The 27,230-nt window shown below is 37.4% G+C and overlaps 1 protein-coding gene across 3 annotated transcripts in view; it reads right to left on the reverse strand.

The window, feature by feature from the left end:
- The window catches only part of CPED1 (cadherin like and PC-esterase domain containing 1), a 261,484-nt gene that overhangs the window by 208,683 nt on the left and 25,571 nt on the right, over positions 1 to 27,230 (reverse strand). For 2 of the 3 annotated variants that reach the window (XR_006778640.2, XM_045792760.2), the window contains one exon: positions 24,690 to 24,873. The exons of the other annotated variant lie outside the window; for it this stretch is intronic. Coding sequence is in view for 1 of the 2 variants with exons in the window: in XM_045792760.2 (XP_045648716.2) it covers positions 24,690 to 24,873 (184 nt within the window). In the remaining variant the exon portion in view is untranslated. The remainder of the gene's footprint in view (positions 1 to 24,689; positions 24,874 to 27,230) is intronic. 3 annotated transcript variants of the gene reach the window in all.

The raw sequence follows: 27,230 nt of genomic DNA on the forward strand, positions 1-27,230 counted from the left end.
GTCTTAGTAATAATGACAAAAATAAATTTTAAAAACAAAAACAAAAAAAATCACGAGCAGACCTTTTCACTTTCTCTTCATTGCCATCTCCAATTTTAAAAGTCAACTCCCTCCCCTGATGCCCGCAGCCTCTTTTTAAAGAAAAAGCTTTATTTGTTTTATGAGGGGCACCATGTTTTCAAACTTGGTTTAAAAAACCCCAAAAGCCACACAGACATTAGAAGCAGGGCAGAGAGAAAAAGGCACATTCACTAGCTGAGTAAATCACATTCAGAAGTCAACCTTGGAGCATTTGGGAAACAAATTGGTGCCTCAGGAAAAAAAACTGCTAAATATTGTGGAGTTTTGGGGCCGTGCTCAACTAGCTGAAGGTAGGAGCATTTAGTAGACAAATGCCTGGGGGTACAGCAGAGGCTGCAGACTGCAGACACACAGGGAGGGTCCAGCCTGCATGTGGGGTGCATTTGGCCTGTACGATTATTGTTTTGTTTTTGTTTTAAATTTTAAGTATTTGCCAAAATGCGAATGTCAGCATAATTCACATAAAAACCCAGATTTCTGCCTTCATTTGAAAACTTGGAGGCTGTGGCAATACTGGGTCCATATCCTACAAGGGAGAAGAGAGCCACTGACCTACAACCTCCCACATTTTCTCCTGTTTATGCCACATGGCGCGGTCTGGCCAAGCCTGCCTGGCTCTGCCTCCCAGTCTGAGGCCTGGGGTAAAACACTGTGTGTCAGTTTTGCATGAATTGTTCATTCAGCAAGTTGATATTCCACGCTTTAGCTTTCAAATGAATTAGAGTTGTTCATTAGGTAAATTGGTCTTGTTAAGATGACTGTAGGAAAATCGATATTTGGTCAGTTGGTCTTAAAAGGATGTCTGAACACACCCTTTGATCTCCAGATTTGGCCACCATGCTCTCCCACAAGGTTGAGTAAGGTCATTTCAACTCCAAAGACATTTTACTGGCTGTAAAAGTTGGTAAGGACTGAGGTCTCTTAGATTAGTTCTTTCTCTCGGAGCCTGAAAAAATCAGGAGTGGCCTGTGGACATCTTTTTCACTTATGTTTCTTCTCTCCAGTTGGACCGGTAGAGAGACCCAGATACCACTCCTAGGTGGGCCTGCTCTCATCTGTTTGTCATCCACAGGTTCTCTTTGGATTCTCTTTGGATTCATTCAGCCTGCCTCAGGGCTATTGCCATAGTTATGAGTAGCCTAGGACGGGCTTTTTTTTTTTTTTTTTAGGCACCGGGACACATTTTTTATGTTGGTCTTACTTGATGTATTTCTTCTGCCTTACAAGGTTGACATTATTAGAGTGTAAAAGCTAAGAAGTCAGATTTGGATTGGGGAAAAAAAACAGGCAAAGCCACCCTGAGACAACTTGGATGGTGGTTTCTTAGGTTTTCCAGGCAGAAGGAAAAGGAGACCTTTATATGATTCAGCCTAGCTCTTTAGAATATTGCACTAGGATTTGGGTGCCAAAGCCACACTAGTAAGTAAATAAACAGTAGTACTAGTATTAGTAGTGATGATATTAATAGTAAATCTGTCTTGAGCACTTACAGTAAGCCAGATACCATTCTAAGTATTTGTATTAATTCATTTATTCCACCCAATATCCTCCTGGATGTGATTATTCTCTTTTTGAAAAGCACAGTAAGGTTAAATAACTTTCAAGGTCAGCATCTAGTTAGTGGTGGGAAGAGAATTTAAACACAGGAAGTTTAGCTCCAGGGGCCATGTTCATGACCATTATATCATTATCCCTTCAAAAACCACCGAGGCAATAGAGAAATTCAGCTTTTGCTACTTTACGTACTCTAACTTATGCAGAACTTCCAATAACACTATAGGGTAGAAGTAATTATTCCACGCACTTCACAAGAGAGGAAACTGAGACAAAGAGGGATTACATAGGTTTGGTATTTTTCCAACTACTCTCTACTGCATCTATTTTCCTTTGGGACCTTACAGGTGAAAAGGACTGTAACAAGTATCTCAGGCATTCCCAGACCCTCGCCCAGCAATAGTGCCCCAAAACATTATTAGCTACCACTGGTAATTGAAGTAAGTAAAAATTTTATCTGTAGAAGGAGGGAGCACTCAACTGCACATGTACTCAAGAACTATAAATATTAACTTGGCCTCCACCTACTTTTGAAAAAAAAAATCTCTAAGAGTTTCTTAGATTTTTTGATAGTTAAAATGATTTCTTTCCCTGTCACAAAGAAATCAGAGTAAGACTAACTCCCAGATCGGACTAGCCAAGCCCGTAAATAGAGAGGTCATAGGACATTGTTCTAGGAAAACAGGATGTGGATGTTCTGTTCTCCATCTCAAAATTACCAAAACATGAAAAATCTATATAGGCTTCTCCCCATAAACTGTGGAACAAAATTGCTGATAACACCACACTATCATGCCTCCTTGGTGTTGGCTCAGATAGCAACAAAGACTCCACAGACAGGGTCCGGATTTATTAGACAGACATAAAATGGCGCTGATTTAGTTTTTATCCTTCTCTTCTTGTTCTCAGGGACCAACTAACCTCTCAGTGTTAAAAAATAAGAGCTATTTTTAAAGGTTTTGTTCTTGTTTTTGTTTTAATCCAGCATCTGCCCTATGGAGTGAGGGCTGTCTTTAGAATATTTCCAGTCTCTCAGAGGCAGGCTGCCATGTAAAGCAAACAATCATTTCCTGGCTCTCAAATGACCTCCCTCATTGATAAAGTCTATGGGTTCAGTAACTCAATCCAGAGAACAACAGAGAGCTCTGAGCTATTATCCTTCATATAAATGCTGTATATTCTCAAGGAATGACAACTTCAGCTTTCTGGCACACAATGTAAAAATCTCAGAATATTAAGTCTATTCCTGCTTTGCTTTTCTTCAGAGCATTTATCATCATCTGACAGGTTATGTATGTCTTGTCTATGTGTTTATTGCCTGCCTGCCCTCCCCATTAGAATGTGAGCTCCATGAGGACAGGACTGTGTCTATTTTGATCACTGTTATTTCCTCAGTATCTACAACAGTGGCTGGGATTTCAGAAATGTTTGCAATATATTTGTATAACTAAATGTGACAACAGATCAACAATTAAAACTCAATCAAAAGCCAGTATATTGTGAAAATTAAAAACGGAAGTAGGGAGGAAAAGTAGTTTACAAAGTAGTTTACAAAGAGAACCTAAAGATATATTTCGGTTCCTAGTAAGAGTAAGAGTGAAGTAAGCCTAAGAAAATAAAGTTAACCATTCCTAGCATTTAAAGAAATTATAAAAAGAAAGCAGATTCCCACTGCTTTACTTAATGGAAAATTTTTGTGACTACATACATCACATTGAACCAGGAAAGATTTATAAAGTCTGACTTGGAAAATAAACTTGTCCAAGAGCTTCCAAGATACATACCTATAAAAGCCAAGCCTCGTTTACTTATTCACAGTATTAGACTGTTACATTCCATAAGGATACAAGTACGGTGATTTCCTAAAACGTGTGGGTTTTTTTTTTTATCAAGAAATACTGAAGCGGTTTACATTTTAAATAACAGATAATATTCCTTTATAATACAACATGTGAATATTTCATATAGTCACTGATTCAACTCTTTTTCTCTTCACAACTGGACTATGAGATTTTTACTGAATAACCATGTATTATTTTCCCTATGTCCACCCTTTATCAGAATTAGTAGATATTGTTACATTCATGAATATATTATCAACTTATTGATGACAAATTACGTTCTATGCTTGATAACACCATAAGATTGTTTGGTTATGTTAGCCATTGCAAATACCTGTATTGTTCCCAAATCTTTCAAGTTGCATTAACCAGTTCTCTTAACTGTATTCTTAATATGATGGATCTACAGAACAGTAACCCAGCACCCACAGTAAATTTTATTCACGACTTTTCTTTAAGGACAAAACCCATTCCCGTTTTTGTAGCTAACACTGATTATTGTAGACACTTAGTAGTGGTTTATTGGATTGACTATTGCAATTTTCAGAATTTAAGAGAAATCATATATAAAGAATCTTTAGATCTTCAATGATTATACAACATGGTCACAAAATCTAATTAAATCTAGTTCCTTACCCCAAAAGACTGGTCATGGGATTTTGCTTGTGATGCTTCTGGCTCCTTATCCTTTAAGAGCTGATGGTAAAAACTTTGTGTTTTACCACAGAGAAATTTTAAGCCATTCTCCCCTTGGTTTTCCAAATCCATGCTAGAAATCAAGCTTTCCTATCCTACTGTCTACCCTCTTTCTGCCCTGTGAGAGGTTGTGAAGATCAATGAGATAATTTCTGTGAGGAGTTTTGAGTTCCTGAAATTCTTCTGCTCTACTCATAAACTCAAGAAACCAATATTACGCTTAAACTTTTGCAAAAGTTTAAAAAGACTCCTGCTCTGAAGAAATTTTCCATTAAGAAGAGCTTGAAAGGAAATAGATCAGTTTATTCTTATGAAATAAACTGAAGAAACGTTTACTTTAGAAGGCTCCATAGGTTTTTTTAAACGATATCTTAAAAGATTTTCATGACACTTCTTTATCCTGCTGTTGAAGTGTAATCGAACATGTGTTTAAACTTTTACTGCTTTCAAGACTATTGTCTGTCTGGGATAAAACTCTCATTATAGCATTTTACCAAATTTCTAAATGTCTGGAATTCTCACCAGCTTAGAAAACCTTAAAAGAAATGAACACTGCAGCAATTTTAAAAATCAGACTACACCTCATGCCTAGATATTGGTTTCTAACATCTTCTCCAATAAAAGGAACCACAGGTCCTTAGAGAAATGGCTAATTCAAGGGGTTGGAATAGTAAATATATAAGATAAGCCTGGAGCATCATTGTGCCAGAACGTTAGGAAGAGCTCAAAAACAGACAAGGAAACAAACCAAGGCAATGATGGAAGTATGTCAAAGGACACAGGAGCCAATGGTCAAAACTGGAACAATGTGAGCAACAGAATAAGTAATATAGGATTATAACCCAAAGTATCAAATCACTATCCATGAGTCTATGTTGATATAAACAAATGATTTGAATAAATAAATAAATGAGGATGAAGAGACAAACCTTGCACGTAGGAAAATACCAAATAATGTATGCAGCTACTGCAAACTCAAGGAGGTGGAGCACAACCTCCTGGTCCTTCTCTGTGAGCCAAACATAATGCCATCCTTCGGAAGAGTACAGTATGGCAACCAGAAGTAAAAGAATAACAGTAGAAGACCTGACAGACACTACCTCAGGCAAGTGATCAAGGTTAACGCTGACAGCGGTAAGTCATGTCGACAGTATAGAGCCTTGATATGATGTGATGAGAACTACATTTTACCTCTGTGCTCTTACTCCCGCAAACCATAACTCCAGTCTAATCATAGGAAAAACATCAGGCAAATTCCAATGCCGGGACATCAAAATACCTGACCAGTTCTCAAAGGTGCCAAGTTTATCAAAAACAAAGAAAGTCTGAGAAACCGTCACAGCCAAGAGAAGCCTAAGGAGACATGATGACTAAATGTAATGTGATATCCTGGATGGGATTTTGGAACAGAAGAAGGACATTATGTAAAAAACTAAGGAAATCTGAATACAGTATGGACTTCAGTGTTTAAACATCCAGAAAGAACAAGTTCTCCAGAGGAAATAAGATGATTGTTAAGTATGTAGATGTAACTAGGCATAAAGTCTCACATACTAATTACATATCTCACTAAGTATTTTATACTCAGGATGTTGTATTGCAAACCCAATCAGCACTACAATGCTGAAAGTGAAAAATAATTACTTTTTATGCAAGATGCATTCTCTGCTAATAAAAATTCCAGTGGATTTAAAATACAGAGGATTGAAAAATACATCAAGTTTGGGATTTGAGACCCTCCTGCTAATACATGCAGCTCCCCAAATTTCTAGCCCTTATTTACATTTGTTACTGTTTCCCTCTAAACTCAAATCCTCTGGTGGTTTTGTTTACATCCATTGCTTTAGCTATTCCTCCATTGCCATTGACTCCCAAATTTACATTTCTCTTCAATTCCCATGTTTCAGAGAGGCATTTCCAGTTACATTCTAACACCCTGCTAAACAAGTACAAATCTGAAGCAATTATCACCTGCTGAAATCTTGTCCCTCCTTCCACTTTTCTTATCATCAAAATTGTAGCCACTCTCTTCCTCAAGCTAGAAATCATAAGGTCATCTTCAACTTGTACTTGTCTCTCATCCCCATATCCCATTGATTTCCAATTCCCATCAATTTAAAATTAGAATTTCTTAAATATTTCCTGACTTTCCCAAAACCTATCACATTCTTTAAGCCCAAGATCTCACCATCTCTGCAACGTCTCCTAGTCTCCCTGCTTCTAACTCTTTTTCCTTCTCTAACCCCTCTATAGCCAGTCATCCTCCAAAAGCAGATCTTATCATTTCCGGCACAAGACAGATCAAATTCCTTAGCAAAGCAACCTAGGTCCTTTATGTCTGCCCTAACCTAGTCTTCTAGTCCCCTTTCCTCTCAAAGCAACACCCCACTTCCTCTTCTGCCACATCAACCCTTTGCTGGTCCCTGAGACTCCAAGCACTTACAGACATCTAGCATGCAGCTCATGCTGTTGAATGCTCTTCCCTCCAAAATCTGCTTGAGACCTCATTGTTACATACCAAGTATTCTCCTTGCAAACCTGCCTAGATCCCCACACTCAGAATTGGCAACTTCCTTTTCCGTTCTGGAACATTTTATTTGCCCTTCATACTGCTTATACTTTATCTTATATTAAAGTTAAACATGTGCATCCTTACTCCTCAACAAGGGTCTTTGGACCTGCAACATATGCATCAGCTGACAGCTCGTCAGAAATGAAGAATTTCAGCCCCCAACTTAGACCTTACCAAATTAGAATTTGTCAATAACAGGATCTCCAGGTGCTTTGTATCTGCGTGTATGTGTGAGAAGCACCCATATATTCCCAGGCCCTCCACAGTTCCCTGAATGGTCTCACTCACTTTTGAAATGCTCTCTTTCCCCCTAACACCTACTTCAGTGCCCTACCCATAGTTCTTGTTTAATAACCACGTGTTGACTATAACTTGAGTATTTGGTGTCACTTATGAAATAAATATCCTGATGCCTGAATATAATGTCCTACTCCTAATACTTGTTATGAGGTTGGTGCTTTAAATTGAGTTCTTTTATTGCTTAAGTACTTGACATGAGTTTTTGACAGACATTCCTTATGCCAAATTCCACATTATGGAACAGGAGGTTTTAGTGTATGATAGCATTGTGACACTTCATTTAACCAAATATTATTTCTTCTTCCTGTTTTATTAAAAGTCATTTTGCATGACTTCTTTAAAATGCAATGAAGGCAACCCAGTCATGTCTGGTTTAACATTTTATAATAAGGCACTGGGGACTATGAGCAATCTGAGAGGGAGGAGGGAGTCATTGATTTAAAATTTATTCTAAGAATAATTCCACACTAATTCAGCACAGATGAGAACCAAGGCTTAAGAAAATTAATTCACTAACATGAGAAAAAGAACCAACTCCCTCGATGGCTTATTACTTAATGCAACAAGTATTTTAGGATTACACGTCTCCTGCTCATAATGCATTATTTCCAATCTCTTTGGAGATTTATTTAACCCGATCATATATTTCTGTAAGGTATTTATGGGGCAAGTCTTATCTTCCATTTTCAAATCAAGCAACAGATAATCTAATGAACTTGTTCAAGGTCATTCCAAAAAGTAGTTCTAATAATAGTACCAACATTTAGGGAATGTTATGGGGATTAAATGAGTTAATATTTGTAAACTGCTTAGAACAGTACCTAGTACTTGATGAGCTTTATATTAGTATTTGTTTAATGAATAAATAGGTAAATGGAAGGTATACACAGGCAGATAAATTCCAGATCTAGGTGATGAACTTTCGAGAAACAAAATTCGACATCTTCTATGTGTCTTGTAGCTTATTATTTAAGGTTTCTGTATAAAGTGATACAAGTGTAATTTAGGAAACACAGTGAATAATCTTCTCTTCCAACTCTTTACTACCCCTTTGTTTCTTCAATAGGCCTTTTTACCATAGAAGGACAGACACTCATTAGTGGCTTCAATCTAAGGAAAAGGGAGGACCTCATCAGCGGGTAGGCTTCATTTAAAATTCTTGCACATTATCTATAACCTGGCTCAGCAGTTTTCTCTCATTGGCAGTACAAGTGCATTTGCTAGAATAGGTGACACCTAAAGCCTTGAAGCAAATGATGAAGAAATGGACATTCTCATGAGTGAGTAGCAACAAGCCCCAAGTGGTAGGTGTGACCTGATCAGCTAGGTCAGTCTCTATAACACCCTAAAGTGGGTGCTTTAGGTAAGGAGGCATCTGGGCAATGGGTAAACAGGGCTGTCGCCTGAGATAAGTTTCATCGACTTCACAATTTTCTGAAAATTGGCCCTGCTCCTAGAAGCAAAGAGGATATTGGAAACATCTCCTGAGGCTAATAATTCTACTATCCATGAAATGAATAATATTTAGGTCAATGTGAAACTATGCAAGTACTATTAAAGTGTACTGTACTTTTAAAGTGACTTCTTCTCATGCATCTAGCAGGTATAATTTATCCCACAGATTTTAACAGAATTCTGCAAAATCATGGTTTCCTCTTATAACGTTAATTTTCCGCCTCTCCGAAGATGTTTGGAACATGATTTGCTATTTTTCTCTCTAATTATTTACTACTCAAAATTCATATAGTAATCTCATTTCCTTATTTTGATAATCATTATCTAAAATCATTTTCTTTGTTTTATTGACATTCTTAATTTTAAGATATATGTACATATTTTATTATGTTTTGATGCTGTAACTTCTATCAAATTGATTCCCAAGAATAATATCGTTGGCTTAAAAAGTATAAGTATTTTAAATTTTATAGATTTTTCCAGATTGCTTTCCAAAAGAAGACTAGAAAATTTCACATTTCCACAAGGAAGGTATGAGAGCTTCCACTCCCAGAATTCCTACCAGCAATAGGTGGTATCACCAATTTTCGGTTTTGCCCAATTCTATGAATGTAAAGTGATATTCTATACTTTAAACTGTTTTTCTGTAACCTTTTCTGAATTTCACAGTCTTTTCTTCTTTGTTTTGCCATTTGGATTTGCTTTCTAGAACCTTTTTTTTTTTTCCAGTAATCTCTATACCCAGTTTGGGGCTTGAATTTACAACCCCGAGATTAAGAGTCACATGCTCTACCAACTGAGCTGGCCGGGTGCCCCTTTATAAATTTCTTATTCACATGCTTTGTATAAAAAAAGTTTTATGAATGAAATTGAAGTTTAAAAAACAGCATTTAGGGGCGCCTGGGTGGCTCAGTCGTTAAGCGTCTGCCTTTGGCTCAGGGTGTGATCCCGGCGTTCTGGGATCGAGCCCCACATCAGGCTCCTCTGCCGGGAGCCCGCTTCTTCCTCTCCCACTCCCCCTGCTTGTGTTCCTTCTCTCACTGTCTGTCTCTCTCTCTCTCAAATGAATAAATAAAATCTTTAAAAATAAAAAAATAAAAAACAGCATTTAGCATAATAAAATATTTTTAATTGATGTGAAAGTAAAATTTCCTTTTTAGTAAAATATTAAACTGATGTGTTATTTTTAACCTCATCAGATTAAAAAACATGTTAACATCTATTTCCTCAAGATTGTGAACTAGCAGTGGTGATGAAGTCAAAATAGGAACCATCTTTTTGTAGAGAAATGTGGCAGGGGGATCCATAGTTTCATTATTTTCACCCATTGGCCAAATAATTGAGTGTTACACTTAGATCTCCAAAATGTAATATAAATGAATATAGCAGCAAAGTTGTATTGTATAGCAATTAGTTGAAACAATTCTAAATATCTATCAAGAAGGACTCAGTAAAAATACCATAGTATTCCATATAATACTAAAAATACCATAGTATTCCATATAATACTAAAAAAGTATGAGGCAAAAATTTTTCATACACTTTCCTGAAACTAGTGTGCTATTGTGGTTGAAGACTTAGGTTTGGAGAGAGACAGTCCTGGGCCAAAACTCAGCTGTGCCAGCTCTGGGATGCATTGCTCAGTTCCTCATTTGTGAAACAGAAATACCTACCTTAAGGACTAAGAGTGAGAATTCAATGAGCTAATGTAGGTAAAGTGCATATCACAGCACATTTAGTTAATAATAAAAAAAGACAAATTTAAAACTACTAATAGGAAAATCTATTCAAACTTTTAAACCTATGTTGATATGGCAAAGCTCTATCAGAATATCTGAATACTAATATTTTATCTGTTAAAACAGGTGGGATAAGCTATCATATAAAGAGACAAGAGGCAAAAGTGTAAGATGCAAGTGTGTGTTCGTGTGTGTGTGTATGTGTGTATGTATGCGCACGCTTGGGCTTGGAGAGATGCCTGGAAACATGCACAACATTAACTGTGTTATCTCTGGGTGGTGGGATTTGGATTTAGTTTTTTCACATTCATCTTTGTATTTGCAAACATTTGATTCAATATTCTACCACAAACATATAACATCTTTGTAAATGGGACTATTTTCTAAAAATGCAGTTAGAATATGCATGCATGCAGCCAAGTAAAGAAATATTATTCTCTGAGAAAAATGACATTTGTCTTTTCACATACTGCATACCTTTCAAAGTACGATAGAATGTCAATTAACTGTTATACAGAAACAAAGATGTATGGAAAATTAACCTGGATCTTGATCATTTTAAAATTCAAAATGTCTCTGATATCACATAGAGTACCTTAAAAATACTCAATGAGACAAAGTAATAGGATTTCTTTCCATAAGACAAGAAATAAAAACCGGTCTCAGCATGCAATAGTCATGCTGTGTAGCTGTGAGTTAGAGATTTCAGGTACTCACAAAATAAGGTCTTGCTGATAAACTTTAATACGCTATTTCTCCAAAAAATGGACAAATAATGAATAGCAATCCTTGAGCAAACAAACCAGTGGAAATGCAAACACTCATTATTCCTGATATGCTGGCTATCTGGATGAGCCTTCAGATTACCACGGAATGTGCCTGCCTTTCTGGCATTGCCGGCATTCTTACTATGATGCAAGTACCAATTTCCAACAGAAAAAAATTGTTTTATACTACAGCTGTGATTTTGGATTTCCACGCCATACTTCTATAGAACAACAGGTAAAGTTCTCATCCTGAAAACAACCTCACTTACTAAAATGACAGAGTTTTGATATTGGTGAGGTTTGGTGAGATGGGAAATTTTTTGCATGTCTAATGGGAAATGCTTTAACCTTTTCAGGTAGAATTTTGACAGCATGAATGAAGAGCTTCAGAAAGCACCCTCATTCTTCATTTCAGTAATTTAAATTTTAGAAATTCGTGCTAAGGAAAGAATTAGAAATGTAGAGAAAGATTTATATACATGAATTTATATTCAAGAATTATTTACAACAGCAAAACATTGGCAACATCATAAATATTTAACAATGTGGAAAGATTAAGAAAATTATATTAAGCAAACATTAAATACATCCATATAACATAATTTTAGGTAGCCATTGAAATAATATTTACAAAGTTTTTACGGCATGTGTTTCTGATAAACAGTATGCTAAAAAAGCAAGCTAGAAAATTGTGTAAAATGTGTAAAAAAAACTTATAAAGAAACAAGTCCAAAATTAACTGTTTTTGTGTGTGGCCTTATAGGTAATCTCCTCCATTCTTTATTGTACTTTTTATGTATTTTGCAATTGGAATAGATCCTAAAGATTATCTAGTCCAAAATCTTCATCTTCTATAAAATCAAAGGCATCTAAAGAAATGAAATAACTTAGTCACAGCTTCACATTGACAATGCAACCCAAGGCAACTTTCCTCCTTTCCCTAATACCTTCTTGCTGCTCCTTGGGGGCATATAATTACCATTTGGGATAAATCATATGTCCATGTTTTGACCTCGATACCACTATCTTCAAGCAAGCCCAACATGTCCAAAGACAGTTTAAATGCAGCTGCTTGTTGCTATCACTTCCAAATGGACCATTGGCCTTGACAATAAAGAATTAAGATAACATGCACCAAGGCTTTGCCTGCCAACTTATAATTAATGGGTTTAGCATCTATTTGATTTTAGGAGTGGGGCTTCTCACCAATGTGAAAGGTTGGCTCAGACTCCTGGCAAGGCAAATAGGGAATTATTTGGCCACTAGCTACTTCAATAGCAAATAGGCAGAACTTCTTTTGTGCTTCCGGAAGAAACACAGAAAAACCGTAATAAAGAAGTATCCAGCAGAGCAGTTTCAACACATGGTCCACAACCAGCACACTAGCATTACCTGGGAATTTGTTATTTCTTAACACACCTCCCCATTGTTACTGGGTCAGATCTACTGGGAGTAGGGTTCAGCAATCTCTGATTTAACAAGCCTTCCAGACAATTTCAATACATATTAAGTTTGAGAATCATGGGCCCAGTAAACAGTAGGTACCATGCTGGTGCTTTGCCAAAACTATGCTCTTTAAACAACCATCCAGATAGGGATTCCCTTCACCTTCTGATAAGTACAAAATTCAGAGCTCGCTATTAGAAAGCAGGGCCTCCTAAGAGTCATCTCTGCCCTTTATACCCTTTAATCACTTGTTTGGTCAGTCTGATAATGAGGTGGAATGCTAAACAAGATTTTTTAAATTCCAAAGTTCCCTGTTCTAAATAGACCATTTTGTTGCACAGATGTTGAGATTCTCATATGACTTTCATACTTTTCCTGAGAGAAAGAGCTGAAAAGAATTATTATTATTATTACTATTAAAAGGCTATTATTAACTTCTTGGTGGAATTCTTTCTTTGAAAGCAGAGACATCACTGGCTTGACCAACTCTGAAACAAGGCTACAGAGAATCTTCACTAAGGGCAGTGGGTATGTGACTTTTGTTTTTCAGTTAATTTTGCTCAGACACAGCCTGGAGCACATTTCGTTTTGCTCTACCACACAGCTATTTCCTATCACACTAAGTAGTTTTCCCCTAGGTTTCTAAGAAGCAAATGGTGCTAGAATATGCGAAGGAAAAATTCAGTTATTCTCTTAGTATATTTGCAGGTTTATTTTTTCAACTGCTTATTCATTTAATTGTGTGCCTACTAGGTATATACAAGACAGTGTCTTATGCAGAATAAATAGATAAATAAAACATTCCCTGCTTTACAAGAAGTTTATAATATAGAAGGGGAGACGAGATGAACACACAAAAAAAATATAAAAATATATAACACAAAACATACTCTAGGCCTCAGAGATGTGTGAATCATGTGTGATGAGGTCTCATATACCTTGTTTACCATTTCTACTTTGAGGGCAATTCATGGGTAAACTTATAAATTAACTTGTATTTTAAGAAATGGCAGACAGGAAGGAATTCTAGGAGCAAAAGACCTCAGTAGCCATGCAAATCATGAAGCTTTGAAATGTGATCAGGCAAAAGAGAGTAGACCAATAGCAGGGAGCCCACACATTACTATCATTTAGGAGCCCTGTAAAAAATTAGTGATGCCCACGTTCATTCTCCTCCCCTAAGATACTAACATAATTTTCAGAAGTGGGGCCTGGACATAGACTTTTGTTAAGATCCCTGAATAATTCGGGTATGAGGCCAAGCCTGAGAATCATGCTACAGCCGGGATGGGGGGGTGTCTGACACCATGGCATGGGAAGCTGTGAATGCTGCGCCAAGAGGTACGTCTTCTCGTTAGGAGGAAATGAGACGTCCCTGAAGACTTCCACATGGGGAAGTGATGTGAGCAGAGCCATGTTTGTGTAATATTCAACTGGCGGTCATGGTGGGGTGAGCTGTCGAAAGCAGAGACCAGCAGCTGGGCGAGTATTTAACTGCCACTGTGATAGCATGAGAGGCACAAAATGGGCCATGGCCCAGATGCCTAATGTGTGCTGCAGCAGAAGGACAGGGAGAACCTGAAGATGAGCATTAGCACGTGAGAGACTGAGGCAATGCAGTACTCGCAAGAGAAACATGGCAGGCCAACCCACAGACAGTGCTGGGGTAGACGGTGGCAAGTGTCCCTTGCTACATGTTGAGACAGTGGGAGACACAAATCAAAACATCTATCAGGTATTTGAAAATCAAGACTCTCTAAAATGTCTGCCTACAGAAGACAGATTAGGATTCAACACTATACAGTGGTTATATTTCCAGAGGAGATTTTTTTAGTGAGATATAATTGCATATAACATTATATTAGATTCAGGTGCACCAGATAATGATTCGATATATACATATATTGCAAAATGACCACCACAATAAGTCTAGTTAATGTTCATCACCATGTAGTTACAAATTTGTGTGTGTGTGTGTGTGTGTGTGTGTGTGTGATGAGAACTTTTACCATTTACTCTCTTAGCAACTTTCAAACATAAAATACAGTGTTATTAACTATAGTCCCCATGCTGTACATGACATCCTTAAAACTCATTTCTAACTGGGAGTGGGTACCTTGTGGCCACCTTCACCCATTTCGCCCGACGTCACTCCCCCAGCCCCACCTCTGGGTGCCACCAATCTGTTCTTCAGAGGAGATTACTGAATCTGCAGAGTAGAAAAATATCTTGAGGAAATATCAAGATGGGGGAAAAAAGAAGACTGGGGATAAATGTCTTGGAGAGTGCCCACATTTGGAGGAAGATCATAAAGAAGAAGGGTCAAAAAGGTTGGAGAAGTAGGAGAGGGCAGCATTAAGGAAGTTAAGGGAGAAAAGTGTTTGTAAGAAAATTCTAGACCTCGTGGGACCCATTCATTGCTAGGACAGGTGTTTATTCCACTGATTCACACATTTCACCAAGTCTGGGAATCACAGCTAGGGTAAGATCAAGGAAATTGAGAAATTACCTCAGTGAATTCACATTAAAACTTAATTTCAGCTTTTTAAAAAATTTCCATATAACTTTTGAAGAACACTGATATTCTACTCATGCCCAAATGTCTCTCATATCAAAAATAACACAATCATAAATACAGTGACTATATTTTGTAACAAAAAGGAATTTCTTGGTAAATTCTGAAAAAAAGACTTTGAAGAGAGAGGGGAGTTAATCAGAAAGAGAGATTACTAAGGAAAAAATACTTTTCCTTGAGTCTTTGTTTCCCAAACTTAGTCTAGACAACCACAAAGAGATGCTGTTAGGAAGAAGCAACTTTAGCTAAAAGGAAGATGAAAAATGATAGAGGATTTCCAGGGGGAAATATTAATGAATAATGATTAACTAATTAGTTAATTAATTCTCCAGAGGGAAAGTCAAGTCTCAAAGGGATGTCATTGGGGAGTTTTACAATCATTATAAAATGGAGAGTAGAAAGCAAAAGTGGTAAAAAATGAAGAGGCGGTCTCAAAAATGTGGTTAGATGCTCCCAAACTCCTCCCAAATTGAGGGAAACGTCTAAAATATTTCAAGCATCTAAATCTGATAATACACTTGCATAGTAAATACACCATATCTGGAGTCCCCAAACTCCCTTGTAGTTAACCCACACACTCTGTCACTTGAAAAGTCCCATATGAAACAGTTTGTTTTTCTTTCCTAGAGCCTTTCTTTAATCTAAATTAATATGAATATTATTTGTTTCTACAAATTGAATCTGTCATTCGAAGCATAGTTTAGTCTATGGCAAAACCAAACAAAATGTCTAATTTCTGAAAGAAAAAGGGTCTTTAATTCTAAAGAAATATGAAAAGAACAACGACCTGAAATAAATTCCAGTTGACCCTTTAACAATGCAGGGGTGAGGGCATACCAGCCCCTGCAGAGTAGAAAATCTGTATATGACTTTCAACTCCCCCAAAACTTAACTACTAAGAGCCTACTGTTGACCAAAAGCCTTACCAATAACATGAATAGTCAACTAACACATATTTTGTATGTTCCAAGTAATATACACTGTATCATTATAACAATGTAAACTAGAGAAAAGAAATACTATTAAGAAAGTCATAAGGAGGAACAAATACATTTATAGGACTGTACTGTAAGAAATCCATGTATAAGTGGACCCAAACGGCTCAAATCTGTGTTAAGGGCCAACTGTACTTATAAAAATTAATTTGAGATGAAACAATATAGAACATCAACCAAAGTTCTCAAATTTACCTGTACTTTAGAATCACCTGGAGATTTTAAACTCTAGATCCATTAAATCAGAGCATCTGGACCTGGGAACTAGGAAGCAGGAGTTTAAAGCTCCTCAGAGGATTTCCATGGGCAGCCAAGTTTGAGAACCACTGATATAAAAAGTTCAGAGGGAATCCATGTTACCTAGTGTCTGAAATGAAATATTTTAACTGACCACTGAATTTGGCTATTAATTTTGTAACTGAGGCAAAACTAGGTGGCGTGTAGTTTTTTGTTGTTCTACAAAAGCAATCATATGTACCTGCCAAGGGGAAAAAACCTGCAATACAAAAACTGAAGCAAATAAATAGTACAATATGTTATTTGTAATATGGTTAAATAGAATCCATAGTATTGAAAAAAAGATTAATGCTGTACATTAAAAAAAAATAAAAGCCGAAAGTGCATTTAACGAAACAGTTCAGAGAAAGTATCTTCAAAGCTATATTAAACATTTCCCAGCTTTGGAGAATTTAAATACCCAATCTGGTTTCTATGAAACTTAAAAAGATCAAACGATTAGAAGGAAGCTAGGCTTGAATGAGAAATGCTGGGGATTTCAGTAAACATCTGGTTACCATTTTCAATGGTAAGAACCAACCCACTTAAGGAAGCAGTTTAGTTTCTTTGGAGTAAAAATGAGACACTGGCTTTTTGTTCTCTTGCACAGTGGAGGGTAAAGGAAACATCAGAATGGGGAGGTCACTTGAAGCTCAACTTTTATAAATAAGAAAGCTTTTTTCAAAAACTAAAGTAAATTGAACTCGGGTCTCTGTAGTATAAACAACTCAACTCAGTTAAGGTTAAATAAACATTCCTTGGGCTCTAGTGTGCCAATTAAAGAACAAATTCTGTTTGGTCGTAAATACATCAGTAATTCTATAAGCACGGAGGAAAATAACAATAAACCCGAACACACAATTACCGCCTGTCATACTACAATAAAATAGAATGGTGTAGACCAGTAAGTTTCTTTGATTCAATTTCCTTTTTTTTCTCCCCAGTTTGATTAACTAAAGGAACAGAAGCACTTCTGATATCGCCCAAAACCTATTTCTTGCGTAATAAAAAAAAAAAAAGTATGTCAAAGGCGTTCTAGGTGAAATATTGACAAGGGAAAACACGCTGCGCCTTTTAAATGTGACCTTTACTCTTTCGTCTTCCTGCTAAATAGTCATAGAACATATTAAACTCAGGGAAGCGGCAGGGGTGCTGGTGTGAGGCCGAAGACAGGAAGGAAGGAGAAGAAGAGGAGTTCATTAGGCTCTGGAGTTTTAAAGGATTAGTAGAAACATCTGCTATCAACATGCGCTACTGGCCAAAGGGGAGTCACCCGGATTTTGCCTCCAGACCAATGTTTCTCTGCTCCTTTGCTTCCCATTCCTTTCTTCTGCCCTTGGACATGAGACTAAAAAGACTAAAGAAAAGGAATCCCTAGAATGATGAGGTTTAAAATTTTGTCTTCCTTTCCCTCATTCTGTGCGTATAAATGTTATAGTGCTGATCTGAAAAAGACTTGGGTGGTGACTTTACTCGTTCTCTTGAGTAATAAAGCAAGTGCTTGGAAGCACCCCTGACTTGATGCTGTGCCAACAACGCTTCCTATGTTCTGAGATGGGCAGTTCCACTGCTGGGTAACTCGGACTGATAAAATGTTCATCCTTAAATTGGTCCTGGATGTCTTCTAGAGTTACTACAAATAAATCTTGTACCCAAGTGTCCCGTTAAACAGTGGGGATACAAAAATATTGGTCCAACTACTTCCAGGGCCTCCCAGAAACATTCTTTGCAATTGGAACCATCTATTTTCTTGCGCTTGCTGCAGATCTGGTTTCGGCTGCAACTGCAGAAATATGCCCTCTTCAAGTATACATAAATAATTCTCACCCAATGATAAAATATACTACGTGTCAGAGTCTCTTGGCCAATATATTACTACTTAGACTCTACCCCGGGAGCAAGTTAAAAACTTTTGGAAAATATTTATTCTCTCTTAGGCCCCGAGTCCATTCTCTCAACTAAAACAATGATTTACTAAATATTACCTAGCTGATTTGAAAGAGAATAATTTGATGGTGATTCTATCTTTTTCTGTAGAGAAGGTGTATGTTTTAAAATCCCTGGGTCATATGATATATTTTCCCAAAGCGAGGGATTAGAAGAACATAAACGTGAATATTTTACACTATGCTAAGCAACGAAGTAGAGAGCGTGCTGGGGAGGATGCAAATGGGACCGAAATCACAAGACGGGGGCTTGACCCTCAATGCTTTCTATGTCCACAAGCCACAAATGTTATACGCTTACTTTCACATGTCCTTTATTGGGCAGCGTTTTATTAGGTAATGCTATGTGTTTTGTTGTTTTATGGAATAGTAAACCTTCAGTGAATCAGTCATCACTGCTAAGTTGATAACTCACAAATTCTCATCTCCTGCCCTGGCCTCTCTGCTTTCTTCAGTTTTTGCTAAATGCATTCAGGTGAAACGCTCAAGACACCTGAGACCGAATATGCCTAGAACTAAACTCATCCATCCTCCTCCAAAACCAACAGACAGTAACACCGGTAAATGTAATAGAGGAACCCTTAAGAGCAAAGGAAGAAGAGAAGAACTCTGAAAAATGGACACAAGCACTTAAAGCCTCAACAGGTAGTATGAGACCTATATACTACCATAGTTTTGATTGCATTATTTCTATATAAGAGCAGATCTGAGCATGGGTAGAGTATCAGTGTACCTATAAAGTTATGCAAAAATAAAAGGCTTATCAATTAAGTTTTAATGTGAATTCTCTGAGGTAGTTCACTATTTAAGGAGCTCAAATATTGGGACAATATGTTATCTTCATTTATTCATGCATTCAATTGTATTCAATAAATATTCATTGGGTGCCTCTAGGTGGAGGGCATGGTTTTAAGTGATAAGCAGAACAGACACGATCCCTGACCTCAAGGAGCTTACAGATTTTTTTTTTTTTTCTTAATGAAGGGTCTTTCCCAAGGGAATGGTTCCAGGAGCCTATGTGTTGGAATTTCAGGATGGTTTACAACCCAGACCTTTGAATGGGAACATATAGGTTGATAAAGAGGGCCTTTAAAACACCTGTGAAGTTCATTTATCACAAAATATCCAACAGTAGCACTCCTATGTTCGTCATATAGAACCCATTTTCAATTTATCTCCCCAGAAAGGAATCTCCATAATCTCCTTTCTGTAATTAGTTCTTGACAGTAGTAACGATTTTATCTCCCATTCCTGGAGTGCCCATAATGTGGCATTCATAGAACAATCCAAAACAATCAATTCCCAAAGAGAAAACGAGGGCTTTGAGAGGTTAAGTAACTTGTCCAAGGTTATATAACCATTAAAGGTAACACTAGAACTCAACCCAGGTTTGATCTGACTCCAAAGCTTGTTCTTTTTAATTACCACAGTCTACTACCTCCCCAAGAAAGCAATTACTGTGGTTAAGCTCTTCTTACTTATGGGTAATTTAAATCTCAACTTCCTTATAGCTTCTTCTTGAATACAAATAAACTAAAGAAAAAAACCCTGAAATACGCTTTCCATCACAAAAGTTAAGATTGGTCTCTAGTAGTTGCTTCTTTTCCATACAAACCCCAGAAACAGCTTTTGGCAAGTAGCCATTCTAAATAAACCTTCAAAATTAGACTAAACTTCAAATGGTACACGAGTGCTATGGACATTTTTGGGAGTGCAAGTGAATGTAAATAAAAATATAGAAGGATAGAAAACTATTAAATTATAAGCAGGGAAGGAAATAGGTTTTTTCTTCTCTAATATATTTTCCACAACATTAAGTAGTGATCTGTATCTCTCACTCGATTAACTATATCTTTTAATAGTTCTTCCCAAGAACACAGTTGGATAAATTACAGTGTCCTTATTGGGGGGGGGGGGAGCCAAGGAGCAACATTGTTTAAAATAGCATTCTCCAGAACACAATATATCAAGTTTAATATCAAACAAATATCGATAAACAGTATCACCACATTAACTCTAGCCCTTCCTAGAAATGCCTTCGCCATACCATGCTATAATGTTATACTCTGAGCTCCTGTTGGAAGGTTGCTATATGAACTAAGATATGACATCTACTTCATTTGCAATAGAAATGTTGCTCTGGTTCTTGGCCCATTACCTAACTTAGGGTTGTTTACTTAATAAACCCTTCAAGAAACTTGTTTTAAATATACTACTTGGGCATGTGGGTGGTTAGCGGAAGGAACGTCGTGTTCCCTTCTTTCTGAGAGTAAAATTTCCATTCTTTTCCTTCTTGCTCTCGGTATTTGCAGGCTCAAGCCAAAATTAAGCTTCAATTACGGTAGCTAAGAGGAATATCCAGCCTGAGCCCTAACTTTATATTTCCATTTTAGTAATGTTATTATTATATGGTTTATTGTAAACCATCAAATCCTTTTTGAATGAGGTTTGGTATAAGTTACAAAACTAAACTATCTCAGTCCTAGAGTTTAACCATCAGCTTGGGATGGGATCAGATGACATAGAATTAGTCTAGCTACATGGGTCAGCAAACTTTTTCTGTTAAGGGCCCAATAAATGTTTTAGGCTTTAAGAGCCATACCATCTCGGTTGCAACTACTCCACTCTGCTATGGCAAAACAAAGCAGCCAAAGACAGTATGAAAACAAATGTGTGGCTGCATTCCAATAAAACTTTGTTGACAAAAACAGGCATTGGGCCAGATTTGGCTGGCGGGCCATCGTTTGCCAACCCCTGGCAAGAAAATCGATATGGCCTTCCGCTTTTTTTTCTTCAAAAAAACATTCCATGTTAAACCCCCATATTACAAAAACAAGAGCAATTTGAAACCATAAGAGTGACCAATTCTGTAGGGGGCTGGCATATGTTTTTCACAGGGACTATATAAAATATTTAATTTAGAAGTGCAAGTTGTATTCAGAAGTGAGCAGAAAACTGATAAATATGCACTATTCTTCAAGTATACAGAAATAATTCTGATCCAATGATACGACCTACCGAGACAGGGCCTCATGGACCACATACTGTTTGGATGTTACCATGGGAATAGGTTAAGAACTTTCAGAAAACATCTACTTTCTTTTAGGCTACTATACTATTCCATGTACTAAAGCACTGATTTACTAAATAGTACCTAGATACTAGGAAGGGCAATAATTGGTGGGTGCTTCTTTTGCTTTAGAGAATTATATGTTCTTATAAATGCAGGGACATAAGATATATTTTTCCAAAGCAAGAGACTGAAGGACCATAGAGTATACGTTTTACATGCTGCTAAGTTTTGTAGCTAAATCTGTAAAGACAATTGTCCTCTCACTGTTTTTGAAATCAACTTAAAGATTAAATGCTTGTAAATACCTATATAGTTAAAACTTTAGTAGTACAATGGCATTACAGCAAGCAAACTTCTGCATTGTTTTAGTTCCAGAATTAAGTCTAAAGATTGCTATTTCTTGAACCAATGGTATATCCCTTAGGATAGTGTGCCCCAATGGGCTACATATCAGAATCACATGTGTCTGTTTTTAACATATAAATTTCTGGGCCCCACTCCCAGACTATTGAATCAAAAAATAGTGGCTGGGCTTTACGTTGTCTCCTCCCAGAACTCTGATGGGGTGGACAAAGCGATTAAATTCTCACCACATGCTATCATGAAGTAATAATCATTATTGCCTTAAACAAATAAGAGAACTAGAGCTCAAAGAACCTAACTTGCTTAAAGTTGCATATACGAAGCCCTACTGTCTTTCCAGATAGAGCCACAGACTTCTGTTATATCACTAGAATGGAATTAACCAGGGAAAAAAACATAATGCCCACATTCTTAGAACCCGAGACTTCTTACTTTTCCTTTCAAGGAATGCTTACTAAATAAGTAGTAAGAAACCTGAATAAAATATAAAGCCCAAACGTTACTCTACAAAAACAGATTATACTTAATAGTGGAATGTTGCCTGGCTAGGACCCTTTTATTTTTTCTAATTTTTATCGATTTCTGGCCTTAAAGGTTTAAAAAAGAAAAAAAAAGTAGCTCCAAACTGGAAAGGGGCTGCCTATGCTTCAAACGATGGCATAGAATGAGGTCAGCAGAACTGATTGGGGTCAGACCAGAAGAGGAGAGAAAAGCAGGTTAAATGGATAGATAGAATAGGGAAATTGTATTTTATATGGATTTTCCTACAACCAAGCGTGTATTTTATAAATGTCTCAAATCTGCACATGGGCACTTAGTAACATTTGTGGTAGTACCTATTTTATTTTTGATGTCATAGTTTCAAATTTCAGTTTAGCAGAGAGCAGAAGCTGCAACGGCAAAGTTAAAGATAGGAGGAGTACGTCTCCAGATCATTCTGAACTGCTTCCACTTCCCCCAAGATGCTCAGCATGGAGAAATTAAGTTTAAATGTGCAAATATAGCATCATACTTGCTGCTGCTATACATATGGAAAAAATAAGCATGAGGTGGGAATATGGGAAACTAAAGAAAAATGAATTTGACAAGGATCAGATCTTTAGAAAATATTTTTATAGTGAATGCCTCAATGCAAACATAGTTTAGAGATTAAATCTGTGGCCACGGAAAATATGCTGTAATAAAAAAGTGATTTTTTTCCCCTCTACATTAGAAAATCAAGGAAATGTTAGATTATGGTCACAGAACTTTTTTATTTCAGGTATTTGAGGTTGCCCTCACAGTGAAAACTATAAAATCAGATGAAAAACCAAAAGTCAATTTTGCATACTCGTGAAATTGCTACCCTTTCTTGAGGCCTTATCCAGGAATAATACCTTATTATACCGAGTCGAAGAAACCAAGAAAGAATGAGGAAGTAAATGTTTTACAAGCTGAGGGAATATGGGGTAAGCGGGCCAAATCAGCATTTACACTGACAAAGTCTGGTGACACCATCTCGTTATCTTATGCTGGGCCCAGCACTCCTTTGACTGCCAGAGTTTATTGCCTTCAGGCTGTCTTTGCACTTTTCTTGATATTTGGAAGCTGCAAAGTCATCCTCCTTTTTCTTATAAAACTGACCCAAGACCATTAAGGGAGAGAGCAGACATATTCCTTCTGAACTGCAACTGGACAGAATTGAAAATTGACGCGGAATTGAAGTTGAAATGCACAGAGCGTCCATGTTGTGCCCGTGCACAGTCAGTGGTACCGTCACGGAGGCAAAGGAACACAGCAATTTCAGACACCAGTGGTGTGTCATCACGGCTGGTGTTGCGCATGACGACAGGTGCACAGCTCACGTGGCGTGCAGGTGGTGGTTAGCTTACTTCAGGGATGGGCTAAGATGTTTTATGGGAGGAGAGGGTAACTCAACATTTTATCTCTCTCCTTAACACGGATAAATGCTTTTCTGACAACATCATTTATGGATGTCCCAGAACTCTCAATTGGTCCCTCCTTAATAGAACCAACTGCAAGGAAGTTTCTAAAATTTGTTTTCAGCCCTCTTTGATACTCCAGAGCTTTCACCTTCCCTTTTGTTGTTCTCATTTGCTTCCAGAATCCCAGCACTCTAGATTTCCATACAACTCCTAGGGGACAGGGCCCAGCAAATGGCATTCCTGAAGACCTGTCCTCATGGCCCATACTCTGCACATTTTTAGACCCTTTCTTTTCATTGAAGTGTATCTTTTTGGGCCCTATCCTCCAAAAGATTTGCTAGCTAAGTACCTTGTAACTTTACAGCCAGTGCGGTAAAAGGGGAACATGGTGAAGGGGGACCCTGGCTAACTGTTGCCCTAACCTCATTCATTCAGCGGCATAAGCTAGTACTTGAAAGAGCAAGGTGGAGTGTATCTGTCACATGGTGAGTTGCTCAGGAAATGTTAGCTGTTATTATTACTGCCCTTTTTGACCCTCATCATATACTCAACTTTCTTTTCAAATACCTTGTTTAAAAACTTGTCTTTTATTTCTCACTTCAAATGATAGAAATAAAGGTACTTGACTAGTAATAGTGTGTGTGGTAAATATCCATACTTCTTTCGCATTTTAGAGCCAATCTGTGAATCACATTTAAGCCGGCTTCTCGAAACAATTTCCAGCACATTCTACTTGCAGTCAGATGAAGTGGCAATTTTCTTAAAATATGGAGCAGTTTGGTGCTGGGCAGAACATGTATTCAGGCTCATAAACATAAACATTTTTTATGTACCATTTAAATATGAACTATGCAACTCCAAAACGCTACAAAAATATAAACAAAATAATTTCAGGAATAAAGAAATATAGCTAAAGAAAAACTGAGAGGAAGTAAAAAAAGGAGCCAAGTTTTCTTTGATGCACGAAAGTTGATCATGGGTAAATTTTGTTTTTACAAATTTCTTTAGGGAAAGAATGCAGTACACTCTAGAAAGTGTTTTACATTATATATGAAGCAACTTGGGTATTTACTTCTTATTCTGACCTTTTTCTAGCAGCCCCAGCCCGAGGCCAGCACCGAGCCTTTCTTCAGCGATGACAACCATATAGTGATGCTGAGTGAGAATGTGCTGGTGGAGCTGAAGCTCCATGTTGCTGAAGGAAGGAGGCCTGTAGAGTATGGCCCTTCTGTCATGGCTGCCAAAGTGTGTCTCTATTGATTTCTCCATCTAAAAAAAAAAAAAAAAAACAAGAAAGGAGGCATAAAAATTCAAGAGGAAGAAGTAGGACACTGCCCTTGAAGGACATCATTAATGCAAATCAAGGGCCATTCAGAAAGTTATCGTGTCAGTTTTCCTCTGGAAATGAAAGACAGACTCTCTGAAAGGCTAGCAAGGACAAAGGCGACTTCGTATGCAAGAAATGAAGGTGATTGAATTTTTCTCACTATTACAGAGAGATGAAAATTTTAGGCCATTAAAATATAGAGGTCCTAGAGGAATACTGTTACATAGAAATACAGAGCTCAACTGTAGCGGAAAATATAAATTAATAGCAATGCCTTTCATCTGCATTGTGCATATATAAAATACTTCCAGCTGCATTATCTTCTAATGGTGCTTTTTAGGTAAACACAGGAGAGGAAACAGACTCAGAAAGGATGGATTTTGTGCTGGCAGGACACGTTCAGGAACAGGGAGCGCTGAGAAACAAGCTCAGAGCTCTTTGGAGATACAAAATGCTGCTGCTTCTCTCCATCAGGATGCAGCAGAACTGGAACACACCTCAGTGTGGCAGGGTGCATTCCTGCCCATGAAGAGGGGCATCATAATTTCAGGTTCTTCCTTCCATAGTTTGCTGACCTCCAAATAAATATTCCTCTTTCTCCCAACGATGATTGAAATTCCCATAACAAAAGGGAATTTTCCAATTGACAAGCAGGAAGAATGCTGATATTTGAGTTCATTATAAGGTATAATGGGAGATATTGGGTATTTTCCTGAAAACCTGAGATTAAACCTTAATAAAGTAGACATTTTTTTTTGTTACCAGAAGGAGCAATGAGATCGGATGGGGGTTAGAGCAAAAACTGGGAGAGGCTGACGAAGAGAGAGACAAAGGAGTTGGGGGAGGACGATGAGGGAGAAGAGATAAAAAACAAAACTGGGAATCCAGATTACTTACAGTGGCACCTCCGAATCAAACTGTCCACTTTATGGATCTAAAACATATGTACCATGTCTCTTCACTACTTAGATTTCTTCGTGACTTCCCATTACTGATAGAATCCATTCCAAATCTTCATCAAGGAACACAAGGTCATTCGAACTTAAACCCTGTCTTTCTTCTCTGGTCATATCACACTCTTAATTATTTCCATTCTTGATCCCACCCTGTTCTTTCATACACATACCACTGTTCCTTCTACCTAATTCCTTCCTCTCTCCGCTCAGCCATCTGGCTAGCTCCAAATCAAACATCACCTCTTTCGGAAAGTTTTCATTGAAATACACCCTTATGAAAGGAAATGTGCATCTCTCCCTGATGTGAACTCCTTAACAGGCAGTACACATGTACGCATAGTACATGTTTAATAATGAAGATATCTACAAAATTAATGAGCCACAGTGCTTTATCAAGATCTTTGAAGATATGTGTGGAAAGGAAGAAGAAACAGATTTAGATTATAAACCCTCTAAGGGCAGGAACCATATCCTATTTTTCACAGCATACTAATTACTGTCATCTGTAAATGGATAGACAAAGCAGAATGACATGCAGGAGAACACAAACTCTGGAGAGATGCTGGCTTTGAATCCCCTGGTTCCACCAGCACCATTTGTGTGAACTTGGACAATAGCTTCCTCCAAAGGGTGCAGTGAGGACTAAAGAGCTACTATCTGTGAATGGCTTAAAACTGTAACTGGTATATGGGAAATACTATATATGCGGGGTTTTTTTTTTAAAGATTTATTTATTTATTTGAGAGAGAGAGAGTGCACTCATAAGTGAGGGAGGGGCAGAAGGAAAGAATTTAAATAGGGAGCCCAATGCTAAATTAGATGTCAGCACCCTGAGATCATGACCTGAGCCGAAACCAAGAGTTAGACACTTAACTGACTGAGTCACCCAGGCATCCCTATATATGTGTTTTTTAAATGATAGTATAAAGAGCATAGAGTCAGAAAAACTGTTTCTGAGTCTGAGCTCTGCCTGGCACATGGTACCATAGGCATTTAATATGGGTGTAGCCGATTTAACAGAAAGGAATAGAACATTAGCTAATCACATCTCCCCTGTGTGGCACTTTGGGCAAACATGATTAATTAGATATTTTCCTTTGTTAAAGGATACTGTGTTTTATTGATAATGAAACTATTTATTGATTGATTGATAATGAAACTTTTTAAACTAAAAAATTTAACTGCAAATTGGGACATGATTCCCCAGCCAATATCATTTTTTGTCAAGGTAAACTTAAAAGGAGTATTTGAAGCCAAAAACAGGTTGAGCCTTTGTACACAGAACTGAGAGGGAACCAGTAGTCCACAGGAGGCCAAAATAAACAAACATGCATCTAGGTGCA

The sequence above is a fragment of the Ursus americanus genome, chromosome 3 (genome assembly GCF_024610735.1).
Source record: "Ursus americanus isolate L20-20 chromosome 3, mUrsAme1.1.p, whole genome shotgun sequence".
NCBI classification, from domain to species: domain Eukaryota; kingdom Metazoa; phylum Chordata; class Mammalia; order Carnivora; family Ursidae; genus Ursus; species Ursus americanus.